This window comes from Urocampus carinirostris, chromosome 3, assembly GCF_059441175.1.
Source record: "Urocampus carinirostris isolate Australia breed hairy pipefish chromosome 3, RoL_Ucar_1.0, whole genome shotgun sequence".
Classification (NCBI taxonomy): Eukaryota; Metazoa; Chordata; class Actinopteri; order Syngnathiformes; family Syngnathidae; genus Urocampus; species Urocampus carinirostris.
Genome location: NC_142351.1, coordinates 54,149,888 through 54,165,961, shown reverse-complemented (window position 1 = coordinate 54,165,961; position 16,074 = coordinate 54,149,888). Strand labels below are relative to the sequence as shown.

The 16,074-nt window shown below is 40.1% G+C and overlaps 1 protein-coding gene across 1 annotated transcript; it reads right to left on the bottom strand.

Annotated features, from left to right (window-relative positions):
- Positions 1–391: 391 nt before the first annotated feature.
- Positions 392–15,199, bottom strand: rbm39b (RNA binding motif protein 39b). The gene is made up of 15 exons (XM_088332500.1): positions 14,961–15,199; positions 12,863–12,920; positions 11,632–11,681; positions 11,359–11,550; positions 8,065–8,127; positions 7,869–7,986; positions 7,637–7,789; positions 6,253–6,390; positions 6,112–6,177; positions 5,815–6,019; positions 3,082–3,168; positions 2,926–3,013; positions 2,755–2,860; positions 888–966; positions 392–807 (listed from the first exon to the last, which is right to left on the bottom strand). The coding sequence occupies exons 2-15, from the start codon at positions 12,911–12,913 to the stop codon at positions 707–709; spliced, it is 1,497 nt and encodes a 498-aa protein (XP_088188626.1). The 5' UTR covers positions 12,914–12,920; positions 14,961–15,199; the 3' UTR covers positions 392–706.
- Between the last annotated feature and the right edge of the window lie 875 nt (positions 15,200–16,074).

The following is a 16,074-nucleotide window of genomic DNA, read 5'->3' as shown; positions in this document are numbered from 1 at the left end:
GAAACCAAGCAGCTGCGAGAATCGAGGATTAATGAAACGATGGTTCGCAAAGAAAGTTGAAAAACGTACCCCAACATTTTTTGTTAACAATACTTAAATAAACCACAACTAAACTCAGCTTTGCTCCCGCTATTATTTTATATACACACACTTGTATACTTATCTGTGTTGTAGTATTATGGCCACAGGAGAGGACACCCAGGCCCTACCATGCACTGCTTCCTGTGTAGTGTTTAAGACAGGGATAGAACTAGCAACAGACACTGCGCCTTCTAACACGGTGCGCCCTAAAGTGGTGATAATATGGCGTGCGTGTTTATCATCAGATAATGGTAAATCAGTCAAAAATGAGTGTGTGGCTAATGATTCTCTAAGGAATTGCAACTTGAAATCAGCTAACTTCAAATACTTTATTGAGAGCCTTCATACTAAAAATGAATCTGTAGCTGTAAAAAGTTACAAAGCATTATTGTGGACATGGATACAATTTTGGTTCCCAAAACCCAACATTTGTGTCATCCTAATTTTATTTCAAGACATGTACACGGAAACAAATGAGAAAAACGAAAGCAGCACAAAGTTGTTAAGCAGACTCAAAACGACCCACGTTCACTCGAGTCCACCGATTTGAGCGAGGCCTTCCAGCAAACATTTGAACGGCTGCAAGGAAATGTATATTTACACTGGCGCTCGCGAGCGTGCCTCACTATCGACGGGTCGGCATAAGAAGCTGCTTTGCCGTCACAGAGTCCGGGAAAAGGTTGTGGTATGTCGGCAAAGGAACGTAAGCCGCCTTGATCATTTTCCCTAAAGGACAAATGGAGAATATTGATTCGGAACACTTTGTTTTATAGCAAGATTAAAATACAAAATGCTTCAATTTGTACCTGCGAACCAGCGCCCGTGGAGAGCATTGACCGAAGCCATTGCTGCAGGAATGGAAGGACACTTCACATACACGTTACCCTGCAACCAAGGTAACTCATTAAAGCCGTTACTGGCAATACTGACATTTGAATTCATTTTAGACTTTGTTCTCCATTCATGACATTTTTGTTGGGGGTTATATTCTAGAGCAAGGGTCGACAACCTACGACACGCGTGCCAGCAGTGGCACGCGAGTGCACGGCAAAGTAATAATGATTTTTTTTTTATAAAATGCATATTTTTACTTGAAATTTAGAAATTTTCATTGCGCGCTGTGTTTAGCGGCTTTACGGTGAGCGTGTGTCTGCGCGGTGCCTCGCAGGAGAGATCTGTGTTTTAAACATTCCACAGAAACACCGGCGCGCGATAAATGAACGAATCACGACAGCTCCGAAAAAATCTCATTCTTTTCAGCCAGCCTGGACAGGTGACTGGGGCTTTGTGCAAAAAATGACCGTACTGTTTGTGCATTTTGCCTCGAGAGCGTTGTACCTCGCACGTCAAAGTGTTAAACGTCATTACGAGACAAAACATGAACATGAATTCAAGGACGAGTCTGAAAAGGTTTATTAAAACAATAAAGCAAACTAATTAAAACAATTAAGTGATCGTAGTCTATATAACGCGTTTATTAAAATAAAGCGCGATCGTATTCTACAAAATGCGTCTGTTAACGCGGATGCAAAAGTGACCAACACCGGAGACGAATCAATGTACACTATGATATCCACGATCACAACTAATTGTACACAAATAGCCTTTATTTGATGTACTATAATCGCAATATGTAATTTATTTTTATCCTGAATAATACCCTGGTTGCATTGGATCCCACGGTGTAAACAAATAGTTTTTATTTATTTTTTTTTCATTCAAAATCAGACTAACCTGCCTATACTGTTTGCAAAGTAAGACACACTTAAGCCTATTATGTTCTTTTGGCTTTGGGATCCAATTACAGAGGAATACCTCCACTTTGTTATGTGTCACCGAATAGGTGTTCGAAAAATGTAGTTTGTTTTATTACTAATATTATTATTATTAATAATAATAGTAATATTATGAGAGACGTCTGAAACTCTTCAAAATCACTGCGCGGACATATTTTTGTCACAGAAGGTTACCCTAGAAGTCACAAGTCTATATCTCAAACAGGGTCCATTTAAGCAAGGGAGTCAGATTTTGGCAGGTTAAATGCCTGATTTACAAGGAAATTTGAAAGTGGTACTCCACGCCGAAAAGGTTGCTGACCACTGGAGCCTATGAATGACCCATGTTTGATGTTGACGATGTCTGTGCATTGCAACATCCATTGCAGCCTGGTCATCTTAGAAGGGGGAATACCTCCTTTGTGGTTCCCTCAAGGTTCTTCATTTTGCTCATGCTGTGGTTTTGTGTTCTCCTTGTCCTCATGTAGGTTTTAGATCATGGGATGGTCCTTTGAGACTTCTTGTGATTAAACGCTATACAAATAAACATGACCTAAAAATTTCAATCAATAGGATTACTTTTTAAAATAGAGTCATCTTTTTGACCACTAAGAGGTACTGAATAATACACACCAACCCTTGAACGGATTAATTTATTACTGCGATTGAGAAGTTTTTAGGTTTATTCTTTATATTTTTTTCATTTTTAAATATTTGTGTGTTGAGGGAATTACATAAATAAATAAATCAATATTTAAGAAGAGTGGAACATTTGGGATCAGAACGTTATTGTTAAAAACGCGATTTGGCCCAACCTGACCCTCAACCTAGCTCCAGTGCGAGTTTGAGACAGCCGTTTGAGGGCTGACAGTCTCTCTAAATTGAGAAATGTTCTCACCTGAGCAGAGTTTTTGTCGACGTAAATGTGAACAACTCCTCCATGTTTGTTACACTCCTCAATGACATCATCTTGGATCTCGATGGCCCAGCTGGGATCGTTTTCCCTACAAATATAAATATGTGCAGTGAGTAATGCAAACATTTGCAAACATTTTAACACTGGACTTACGCTTGTGGGTTGAAAAGGTTGGATAGCTGAAGGCAATGAGTGGCCAGTGGTTGAGACGGAAGGTTTAAAGCTTGGCTTGGTGGAGGAGCTGAAACAATTGAACATGAAGTGAGCAATCGAGCAACAGAACAGAGGCAAACGCTTGTTTTGGCTAACCTGTTGGTGTAGTCATGTTTCCGTAAGGGACCGAACTACTCATCTGAAGCGCTTGCTGAGCTGCTGGGGGGATCTTTAGACCGGTTCCTGCAAGGTCAGTCCCATAACAGGATCAATAATAATAATAATAATAATAATTTCCTTTGTATTGTCATTCTTTGTAACAATGTACACAGAACGAAATGTCGATACACCTGACCCGTTGTAGCGAGCCGATGCAGCCGCAGCCAACAGAGGGCGCCGCCATTTTTACCAATGTTATAAGTCTTAGGTATAGGGGATACCCTGAGCGCGACGGCGGTACAGCTTGCGCGGAAAGGCTCGAGGTGGACCCGCTGCGGCTCTTGCCGAAATGCGCTTGGTGAATTTGTGACCGGGGGTGTGGCGTGCTCTCTACTTGGGCCTGGGAAACAAAGTAATGGCTGCCTAACGTAGGGGATACCCTGAGCGCGACGGTGGTACAGCTTGCGCGGAAAGGCTCGAGGTGGACCCGCTGCGGCGCGGCTATGCCGCAACGCAGCCACAGGAAAAGTGACAGGGACCGGGGTGCCCGCCACCCCTGCCGGGAACGCACCAATTCCGCCCTTAAAATAGCCAAATAAAAGTGACAGGGACCGGGGTGCTCGCCACCCCTGCCGGGAACGCACCACTTCCGCCCTTAAAATAGGTTGGTGTAAGGTCCACATCCATTTACAGTACCTTATTTTTCAGACTAGGCGCACCTAAAACGCCCAAAATAACCAGTAACCTGAAAGAGTAGCTTATGATCAATCCGGTGCACAATATGGGAAATTCATAGTTACAATAAACAATGCTACATACCATAGGTGTCACGGCCCGTGAAATCATCCTATATACATCTATGAAACGCTGATAACTCTCATACTACAGATCCCACAATGCAGCGCTTCTGCTGCCACTAGACACCCCAAAGATATTCCTGCTCCATCGAGTTAGCCGTGGCCTGACGAGCACAGCCACTTTTAAAACTATCTACTGACAAAAACCACGTCAGCCAAGACTGGGAGGTGCATTAAGAGAGAGTTTTCAGTGTAAGGAAGCGGAGACGGGATGTCCGGGACGAGCGTTTAACACGATGTTAGGGAAGACTAAACAGAGAAAAACAGGGTGACGTTTCTGTTGCTGTGTATTACGCGGATGGTGAACCTTCACAATGACCAGGAAAAAAGTTGATTCTGTAAACTGCCTTTGAAAACAGATCGGAGGCCGAATATATGTTTACAAATATTGTTGGTAAACCCATGCGTCTTCTGTGTGCAGCTAATGTGGCCATAATTAAGGAATACAATGTAAAACGGCACTACGAGACAAAACATCAGGAGAGCTGAAAAACCTATTTTTAAAGCAGAAGATACAGAAAGTTGAATAATATGAATATCCAGGAGATGTTTTTCACCAAAGCAAAATCCCTAAGTGAAAAGCGTGGTTTGAATTTTGGCCCTCAGTGCAATTAGGTTTGAAACGCCAGCTACATACAGTACCTGTATTGTCTTTGAGAAACATTGGTTGGTCTTAGAGTGCCCTATATAAGGTATTGTAACTCCCCTCAACATTCTGCTGTTTGGCCATCTAACTGTTAAGAAGCAAAGACGGGTTTTACGATGTCACCAGTCGCTGAAATACCTCATGGCACATATCATTGGAAACTGCCAACTCTTGGGATTCCAATGTATGATGACAATTTTAAAATGTACTTATCCCAGAAACACCAACATCAGCCTGGAATAAGAACCAATAACTTAAGCCAGTATAGCTCACCAATTAGGTGCGAGAATTGAAGATTAATTGGTGGTTCGCAAGTGGAAGATGGTGGAAAACGTGCAGTAGATTGAGCAATGCACAAAGGTAAAATACTTTTCAGACCCTGTTGTGCTAATTGTTGCATTGCTTTTTAGAACATTTGTTTTATTCTATCATAATTATTCAAATAAACCACAAGAAAACTGCCATAGGATTAAATATGCTCACTTGCACAATTGTGTCTTGGCAAGGTGGCCGCAGCAAAGGGCACTTGCGCCCCATCGTGCCGTGCTCCCTGTCTATGTGTTAAATACAGTATTGGAAAAAGCTACGGAGACTGCGCGCCTTTTATGTGCTCTACTTTACAGGGTTCGTACACCTTTTTCATAGCGAAAATTAAGCACTTTTTAGGACGTTCAAAGCAATCTTTTCAATGTCTCCTGTACATTTCAAAGAAATCCGGTGTGAATAATGTATTTTGCAGATCCACATATATAGAACTGATTTTCATATGTGGCTTTCAATCTTGTGTGTACATCTGTCAAGACATGACTTTTTAGATCTTGAATAAATTGTAAATATATTTGTTGCTCTGAACAATACGTGTGGAAATATTTTGAAGACAAATCTCTCCCCATATAAGTTTTGGGTAAAACTATGGTAATATGTAGCTTACATATTCAGTTTCTCATTACAATTTACAACAGAGAAACACAACCCCCATTTTTTTACATAGCCCATAATTGATGTGTTATCCTGGTGCTCTGTTCGGCTGTAGCGTTAACCTGTTATCTTAGACGCGACCGGTAAAAGGCGATGGCGCTTTATAGGACAATGCCATACAAACTGCCAGCTGCCGCTAATCACGAGGGAAGAAATGTGTGAATGTGCTTATTCCATTATATGGCTCTTGAGCTCAAATTACTTGACACCACTGGTGTAAGGTCTTAATCCAAATAAAGTTGTTCGTACCTTCAGCGAGCCTCGCCATGAGCTGCAGTCGTCCAGTGGTGCCGAGATCTATTCCTGTTCGTTCTAGCTCGTCGTTGTCCAGAAATGAGCTCGCCATGGACGCATCCGAGCGCTCTGTGACGTTGCCGACCTTCATCGGCCGGCCGGCTAGCTCAAAGCCGTTCAGTTGCTCCAGGGCCTTTTTGGCACACTCTGCATCTGCAAACTTGAAGGTGAAGAATAAATAATGTTGCTCTAATGTGACATCTGCATTGAACCTATCACAGGGAAGGCAAATGTTTATAGTCATGTACTTACTGATATAAATCCATATCCTTTAGAACGTCCCGTTTCGCTATCCATCATAAGTTGTATTCCTTCAATCTACAACCAAAAATAATTAACAGGTATCAGTGCTTCATGCAAAACTCAACTAAAAAGGTGGCATTCTTTTCTCACCTTGCCAAAAGGTTCAAATATCCCTCGCAACATTTCCTCCGTAATGTTGAAGTGTAGCGAACCCACATAGAGCCGCATGGGACCTGCGCTGCCTTTTTGAAGATTGCTGGCGGCTGCGGCAGCTCGATTTTTCTCGGCCTACAAACAAGTGTTTGTAGACATGAGCAATGTCTGCGATACATTTTGAGTAGGGCTGCATTGATCAATAATAGAACCGACAGTGTAAATAGTCAACAATGAGTCCATAGCCTACTATTGTCACCAGACACGTCCCAACAGAGTGAGTCATCTTACATGATTTTAATCTTTGCTGAGAGTTGCTCGTGAGCAATAACATCTTCGTCTCGAGTGGTAACATACAGAAAATATGGCATCGACATCAAATATGTGTACAAGAACTTCTTAGCTTTGGGAGCATTCGAGCCTGGATATGGTGAATAAACACTACTTGTAAAGTTTGTAAAGCAGACCTTGCGTATCATGGCGGTATCACAGAGACACATTAACGGTTAAAGAGAACAGTCAGACAGTTGATCAGAACAGAGTCTGACTCGCCTCAGTAGTAAAATTCAAAGCAATATGGTTTGGATAACATGCATTGTACATTTTCTACGCATATTTTTTGCTATAGAAGATAGCTTGAGCGCTATGCCAGACATACACATTTGATTTCAAAAGTTAATGCATGCATTCAGAAGAACAAATCTCCATTTCTGAAACAACAAACGTCAGTTGTTAAAGGTGTTTCATGTCGAGAACTGTTAATTTATTATGTTAAAGCATTCTTATAAATTTTCTTCCTGTTTTATATGTTTCTTCATCATTTTAACTGTGCATGCTGCATAACAATTTTTGTATGGGAAAAAATACAATTAAAAAATAGTTCATCATCACTCATAAGGGTAATTGCAATCACTAATAAGGGGAGCAATTGGGTCAAATTGACAAGTATATCAAAGACTTTGCATTTGACCACTGAATGTACATATTTGTTATATTACTGTTCACCTGCTGCTAATGAGGCAGTTCCTAGTTTACAGTGATTAAAAAATGTTTACTTGATTTTAATGTATTATCCATTTGCCTATCTCTAAAAAAAGAGACAGAAGTTTATTTATGGGTTTGTATCTCTACTGACTGAGCACTGTGCCTAATTCGTTTCAGATAGGGCATTTTATTTGTTGTACAAATCTGGAGTATGTTCAGTAAAAGATGTGTTTTACATTGTACCCGTTTTTCTTGTCTTTAATATCATTTGCTGCTTACGTAAATTGACTTTGTCTGATTATTCGACTAATCTCTCAAGTCGGTGACTAGTGGACTTTCAAAACAGTTGTTGGTTGCAGCCCCTACTTTTGAGGCAAAGATGGTTGTCCTGGCCTACCTGAGACGCCTGGACAATGATAGGCACTCCCAAAAGCCGCTGGCCCGTCAGTCCAATTGCCAGGGGCACTGAAGATGACTCCACAAATTCAATGTAGGCGATCCCCTTTGATCTCCGGGAATTCCGGTCCGATATCATTCTCACGTCTCTTACCTACGTGGCCAAGAAAATGGGTCAATTAACCCCATATATAAATGTTTTTCCCTGTGTGGGACATCCCCGTTGTAATTACTCTTCCGACTGCAGAAAAGAAATCCTCCAAGTCTCGAGCTCTGATTCTCGCAGCAAGCTGCATGCAGAAAACTGTGCGGGCATCGCGCTCTTCTGGCGTTAGATTGTCAATTGGTTGCCTGGATGCAGCAGAGGACAAAAAGTTGCATCGTTAAAACATAACCACACATGATCAAGAATAGGTAACAACTTTGTACCTGACTGGACTCTTTTCCTTTTCTTTCTTGACGATTGGACTACGGCTTTTGGAGCGTTTCCGTCTGAAAGGAATATAATTTAGTTTTGTTAAGTATTTTTTTTTTTTAAATTGTGATAGCAAACTTTGCCAGCGGTTCCTTTCTTTTACAAAAACTACCTTTCAAAATTTTGGGGTTGCTTAGAAACGTCATTACTCTTAAAGGAAAAGCAGTTTATTCTCTGAAGAGAACCTACAACTAATCAGAAATGCACTCCATACATTGGTAATGTGATAAATGACTATTTTAGCAGCAAATTTAGGTTTTTTATGCAATATTGTATAGAGGCCCATTTCCAGCAACTATTACTTTAGTGTTCTAGTAGTATAATGTGTTAGAGAGCTAACTGCTTAAAAACGGTTTAACTGGTTAGAGAAACTATAAAACTGAGCTTCCTTTGAGCTACCGTAAATTCCGGACTATAAGCCGCTACTTTTCCCCCAAATGTTCAGCCCTGCGGCTTATTCAGTGAAGCGGTCATTTTGTGGAATTTTTCTAACGGCCACCAGCGGCGTTTGAGTATAAAAGGTAAGATTATGACCAGTAGAATATGTGCGCCAAGAAAAACTGCAACCCCTAAGTTTAAGCATACATTGTCTGTAAAGTTAAAGTACGTTCCGATAATGAGGAAGACGCCCTTGATGGAGATAGTTATGAGGAGGAAGTTGAGGACGATCTTCCATGATTTTTTTTTTTTGGTTTGAACAAATTTATTGACACTAATAACAGAAAACAATCATGACAATCTCAACAGCAATTAAGCACATTCACAATATTATATTCCAATATGACGTTTTTAACAGCAAACACAAAGTGAGGTTTGAACAACCCTTCTCGAAAATCTTATTAGCAATCAAGCATATTCACAATTTCATTATATAACACTCTGTTAGTGTCATGTCACAATTACTGAATGCTTTTTTTTTAACAGGCACGTTTGATACATTGCAAACGCGTGATCCTAATTAGCGTGTTGGTACCTTTCAAAGACACGGTTTGGGATGAAAGTTATATTATTATTATTAAAGCTTTGAAAACTCTCTTGGTGTACCGTTTTTCTTCGTAAATGTGTGTAACCATTTATAATATGTATTTGCAACTGTATATTTTTGTAATGTATTTATTTTAGAGATTTATTCTGTTATGTGTTCTACGGACGAATCAAAGAAGGGGAGGAGCAAAGGCGGGCTGATGGGAAGTGGGGTAAAGCTGAGTTACCGGTAGATCAGTCTGTTGTCGCATCCGACAATAGTGGATATATATTTTTCCCACCCTTAACTTTGGAAATATACATTTTGTTTCCTTGGATTACTTTCAACGGGACCCGGACTTTACAAGTCTGCATCATACGTTAATTACGGGTATCATTTTCCATTCACGATGCCGACTGTGATTCTAGGATTGTGTACTATCTATGTAGTTATGGCCTGGTCTGGGTTAAATTTGTGATTGTGTCACGAGTTTTGGGCGCACGCGGCTAATACATGGGTGCAGCTTGTGTAAGTACAAAAGTGGCAAATCACCTAAAAAGTGGTGGGTGCGGCTTATAATCAAGTGAGCTCTATAGTCCGGAATTTACGGTAGTTGAGTATCTGGAGCATCATAGTTGTGGGTTTGAATAAACTTTTGAATGGCCAGAAAAGGAACATTCCTGAGTGTAACCAATATAGGAGGTAAATAAATTATTCTAACAAACAATTTTTTAACCAATTGAATTAAAGAGCCGAGTTTATTCTTTTCAAAACTCGTCTCGCCTTTTTGGAGCACCGCGAACGTTTTTGGATCATTATGTCAGGAAAACGGATGTAAAACTTTGTTATTCTGAAGGGTGGCTACACACTTTCGGTAATTTTTTTTAATCATTTTTGATAGTTCAATATACTTTATTCAAGACACATACTTTCTTGGATTAATTTACTTTTCGTTCCCTAATCTACTGAAGAAGCTTGAACAGAACAAAAATAGAAAAGAAAATAAAACACAGACAACTAAAAGTTGAGAACTTAAACTGGCACAATTTGGATAGACAACAACATTGGCTTGATTATTACGTTATTGTATTTTGATACGGTTCCCCGTTTTACGTCACACCAATAACAATACCAAGAAATTAGATGTTCGGCCAAGTTCTGCTTAAATAACAGTGACAGCCCAGTCTTTATGTATTTGGGAGTAGAGCAACGAGGAATCATGGTAGACCTGGAAGGAGGACCACAGAATGCAGGGTGTTGAGGCAGAGGTTGACTGCTGGTGGGTTAAGGCATCTCTGAAGTCGCTGGCTTTGTCTCACCGGTTTGGCCGTTAGCTTGATCAAGCTTGGCTGCTGACTTGGCAAGATTCTCTGCCCGCTCGTTGAGCTAAGACTTGATCAGTACCGACCAGGTTCTTGTTATGATAAGCCTTTCTTGCCTTCTGTCTGGCCAATTTCAGACTGCACTTGCAAGGTGAGACATGTACTAGCTCACAGTTCCGATCTCCTGTGGTGGAGTTGTCACAGCAACCTTTGATGCGCAAATGCAAACTAACGCCCCCAACCTCTCATTCCACCAGCATCAGTCAGATAACATATCTATGTGATTGACTTAAAACACTTAACCTGTTTTGACATTGCAAAACGGAATTCTGACCAAACATTGAATACTCTACATGAAAAACTTGACATGTTCTAAAAAAAATGCATGTGGGAGACTGCCAAGAAACTGACAATCTCCTCCAAAGATGTGTACTTCTTTCTTCAGAGAACATCTCTGACGGGCTCAAACCATAGTAGAAAGAGAAGTGGCTCGAAAACAAGTATATTAGTGTCTAGTTTGAAAATTACACACTTTACATGCCCTCAACTACAAGCTAGGCTTGATAGTACCCGAGAAACACCAGTTTCAACATCTACAGTGAAGTGAAGACTGAAATGCTGGCCTTCAAAAGGAAAAGCGATATTTGAGACTGGCCAACAAAAGGAAGAAATAAATATGGGCAAAAGAACAGACATTGACCCCTTCATTTCATAAATAAAAGCACCTTTTTAATTGGAAACAGAAAATTATTTGAAGACCCCAAGCTTTTCAAAGGTAGTGTGTGTGAAGTTTACCAGATCTGTGTTCAAAAAGACTCAGTTGCCACTTTAACAACTTTTTTTCATGCAAATCTGTGATTGTGTGTGTATAATGTATATATATATATATATATATATATATATATATATATATGCGCACACACACACACACACACACACACACACAACCTGTGGTAACTCACATTGGGCTCTTTCGGACTTTGTAGCGTCCTGCACGCTCCCTGCTCCGAGAACGGCTGCGGTGGTGCTCCTTGCTGCGGCTCTCCTTCCTTTCCCGGCTCCGGCTCCTCTTTTTGGATTTTTTTCTGTCTTTGCTTCGACTTCGGCTTTTCCTTTTCTTGGAGCCAGGGCTCCTGCTTTTGCTTCGCCTCTTCCTGAGTGCAATTCAACAGAAAACATTTATTTGATGTGCAGAGTTTAAGTAAATCCCAAAATGAAGAAAATGAAACACATACTTCTTATTGTGGCCATCGTGTCCATTTGCATGAGATGACTTGACCTCATCCTAAGCAAGGTTGATAGAAGAACATCATGAGGTCGTAGACGCAATATGGTCATGGTAAGGGGGAGGGGTTGGGACAAGACAAAAAATTGCAGAAATTTTAAAAATAATACAACTACTACAAAATAACTGGTTGTGACTGGAAAGGTTTTCCTTCCCCACCCATAGTTGGCCCATTTGTTTATTAACTTGGCTGAAAAGTACTACAACTTTTAGCAGGGTTAGGGAAGCTCTGGCAATTGGCAGCCCATCTCAAAGAGCCCCCTTAATATTAGTCGTACCAAAGTCACTATTTGTGCCTAAATCATGTGACCACGCACAATGCGAGGCTGTTAAAAGAGATCCTTTGCTGTTGGTGTCAGTCCAGTGATCTTCACCCATTTTGGTTCTTGGACTGTAAGAGCTCGATGCCACCTCTGTCACACATCTTGCCCTGAAGCAAACAGGGATTCACACTTCTTAGTAATAATGCCCAAAAAAGAAAATCCTTCCATGAAATATAATGTGCAATTATAGTTGTGTCTAATGTATGGCAAGTCACTTAATAAAAAGTAATGCGATACATGTAGCTGGTGCTGTGTAGCATGCAAAATCAAGATGCCGAAACACGCAAGTTGAAAAAGTCAAAGACTTAGTATTTATGTTTGTATGCAAAATCCAAATAGCTGTCTATTTTTGTAGTGAGAGGATGACTGGGTGAAAATACATTAGCTTCTTTCTATTTTCAAGGTAGAGTACGCCCGTAGCCTGCTTTCCTATGCCCCCCAAGTTACATATATTAATATGCCAACTTTGCTGTGCTGACGGGAAAAAAATTGGCTATAACTTATTGGTATTCACCTTGTTGATACCGAATAGGGCTTGGGTGTTTTACGTCGAATCTTTTAATCCTACGGTGAACCACAGTACATCGGTATATGCACAATAACTACCTTCCTTTTTTTCACAGTTCACAGTGGAATCAAAGATGAATTCATGGGAGTAGAGGTGAGATATCATTAGGGAAGTCTATAAAGAGAGATAGATGTGGATTTATTTATATTCTGATAGTGTTTTACTCACTCTCACACAGACACACACACACAACACAAGATTCACATAAACTTTTGTCACTGTTATACAATTGCCATTAGGAATGAGTCAACTGTAGATCAGATCATAGGCTGAATTTTCTCTCAACCCACCTTTCGGTATGGCGCCTCCAGCAAGGCCTCAACATCAAAATCATCAGCCATGACGATCCTGGAATAAGAGTGGGTTCAGTTACTGGTTTCCACACGCATTTCATATTGTGCCACATTTACAGTGGTGCCTTGGCTTTCCAACATCTTGGACTTTGAGCAAAATTTACCTTTGCTTTCAGGCAGCAGAGTGCGTGCCTCACAGGATTTTACTCATCCAAAGTACCTTAGCTACTTCTGATGATCTAATAAAGAAAAATGTAGATACAAACAACAAGGGGTATGTTGAACGTGATGAATTGTAGCTGGTTTGAAAAGTTTAAGCAGAGGAACTGGTGTCTTTAATATGGAAGTATTGGTCTCCGTATACAGGGATCAGAATGGAGATTTTCATTTTCAGCTGAAATAGCCAGGGTCCAGGAATAAAGCAGGGCAAGTTCAAATGCAGTTCAGTCCCTGCAGCTTGAGCATCAATGCGGCCAATTTTTCTAACGGCCGCCAGGGTGCGCCAGAGCAATAAAGGAAAGAGTGAGACAGTCGGATTTTGAATTTGTTTGCTACGCAAGAGAAAAAGTGAAAAAGTCGGAATGCCTTTGGGGTTCAAAAACAGCGGAAATCCGCGGATCCGCGGAAAATTCTGATCCCTGCGTATAGGTTACTTATGTCAGTAAGAGTTGAGACGTGCGCACACAAGACCAAAAGGAGAACGGACAGAGCTGTGAAGAAAGAGTGTTATTGTAATCATCCTGGACTTCGACAGAGAGCAGGATAAAACATTGTGGAATGATCCCAGCGCCGCCACAGGACGAACAAGTGCCTCAGGCTGCCAATAATTGCGTAATGAAGTTTACCAAATACTTAAAGGCCGGTGAATTTGTTCCTCAGCAAGTATTTTGAAGCCACTATTTTGGATGAAAATGCTATCGAATATACATTAAGAAGGGTAAAACAAAGATGCCATCACACATCACTTCAGAGGTATCAATTGGACAAATACGTGTTTGTATTGAGGCATCTTAGTTTTTTTGAGAATTTTACATAATACTGTTATTACAATTTTGTTTGCAAGTGATAAAATCATATACATTGTTTACAATGGGGCGGGACATAGCATAGCACTCAAGAGGGAAAAACAATAAATAAGTGTCAGTATTAACAGGCAAAACATCTTCACAAGGTAGTGCAAGGAGACTGGCCTAAATTTCGAGTGCAAAGAAGAATAGTGCAGTAACATTTAGCAACAGAATTCCAAAATAACTTGACATAAAGGATACAAATACTGTACTTATTGTTCTGTACATAAGACCGCTTGTTCATAGACCCTGTGCTTGTTTGGGGTGGTGGATAGACCTAAGGAAGAAACTACATCTACCTTTTTGTGACTAAATTGCTGAATACGCAAATTAATGGAAAAAAATGACTTTTCATACGGCAAGAACAGATAAATGCTTTTACCATTATCCCCTTATGGGAAACAATGCATATTTTTCACCGTCTCTTTGGGGTGGGGATGGCTGCGCAGAAGAAACTACATATACACGTTTATGACTATATAGCTGGAGACAGGTTTCAATTAAAAGGGGAACAGTTCATATGGGCCAGAACAGAACAATTATTTATTTCTTAGGGAAAAAATATTTCGGACCAAAACCCACAAATATTTACATTCCAAAACTTGAGACACAGTTATACATACAATTATTTGAGTAAAATACCCACAGTTCATCTAGAGAACGTAACCACGTTAACATTTGAAAAAAAATCCACTCAAATCTTTAAGTTAAACGCCGATTTCAGTCATTCAAACAAACAAAAGGTATTTTGCGACCATGAACTCGTGCAACAGAATAGCGAGAGGCTAAATGGCGGTCGCGGCTACATGCTATTGCTAACTTCAAGATGGGGCCTGTCGTAGCGAATGACAACGAATACATTAAGACAACATAGCAAATAATTATGCACAAATGGCCTATTGGGATAAAAAAATGTTTAATTCACTTAATGTAAATGTTTTTCAAATCATGATCGTGATGCTACAGCTTCAAAACGCTAATAAGACGGGCAGCTAGCAATTAGCTTACTTAACAGACAATGACGTTACCGTTTGCAATTGTGCAGAAAAGTCGGAACATAAACTGTTGGTATCTCACTGAGGAAAATCTTCTGTATTCTTCCCGTTCAGCAGATTCCACAACAAAAAGGTGGTAATCAAGTATTCAAGCAAAACTCTTTTTTTCTGTTTAGGCCGAAATGGCAAGAAAGAAACACGAGAAGCCTTGGCCTTCGGTCAATAGCGTGTTCTTCTTCGTCGCTTTTTTTTGTTCCTGCTCCAATCGAGGGGAGAATGTGTTTGCCATCTCGCGGATGTAAACGACACGACATGAAACAGAAGGAGGTCATTTTCTATGAAGTGTTATTGAAAACGGTGGCACGGGTCACGGGATCAAACCTGTCAACTTGTAAGTTTTTGCCGTACTAAGTACGTTTATTATGCATTTTAAGACGTGTACGATGTACACGAAAATCTGTGCAGAAAAACACAAATTTGTCAAGTATGGGTACCATCCAGTATACACCGACTATCACGAAACGGCAAATCAATCAAGTCAACGAGTTCGAGTTGAGTAATGAAAGGAAGTCCGTCTCTTTTTAGAGAACTGGCTTTTTTGGCTCAACCCACTGAAGAGAGCCGGCTCTCAAACGGCTCACTTGCCTTGATGCATTGTATTAGGAATGATTATGTTGTAGAAGTTAAGAAAAAAGGAAGTATAAGAGGAGAAAATGAAAAAAGACAGGTTTGTGGTTATGACTTTAATCAGTATATTACCAACAATAATTTAATGCAGAAAATGAATTAATAATTTGAATAAGAAAATGTATCATTCTACTTAATTCTATTTGCATGTATTCTTTCTACAGTGAACGTCCAAGCTACTTAATTTTTGAACTTGTTTTAATAGTAAACCTCATTCATGTGAGCAACTCAATATCTCACAACAAAATGTATCATATATATTGTAACTGCGCAATTTGAGGCGTTGTTAAAAAGTTGAAAGTAAAATATTTTCGCTATCAAGCACGTGACAACAATGGAAAACTGAGATCAAAGAGCCCTTGTGGTCTATTTTTCATAGCACCTATCTGACTTTAACAGGCCTGTTCGGGGCGCAACAAATCTTCAAAAAGATGAACACTCGAGCGTGTCTAAAAAAATG

Excerpts from the sequence above, each read along its gene's own strand:
- rbm39b (XM_088332500.1), bottom strand. The coding sequence starts at position 12,913 with ATGGCTGATGATTTTGATGTTGAGGCCTTGCTGGAGGCGCCATACCGA. Across the intron at positions 6,178-6,252 it reads TATTTGAACCTTTTGGCAAG|ATTGAAGGAATACAACTTAT; the intron begins GTGAGAAAAGAA and ends TTTTGGTTGTAG. Across the intron at positions 3,169-5,814 it reads CATGGCGAGGCTCGCTGAAG|GAACCGGTCTAAAGATCCCC; the intron begins GTACGAACAACT and ends CTGACCTTGCAG.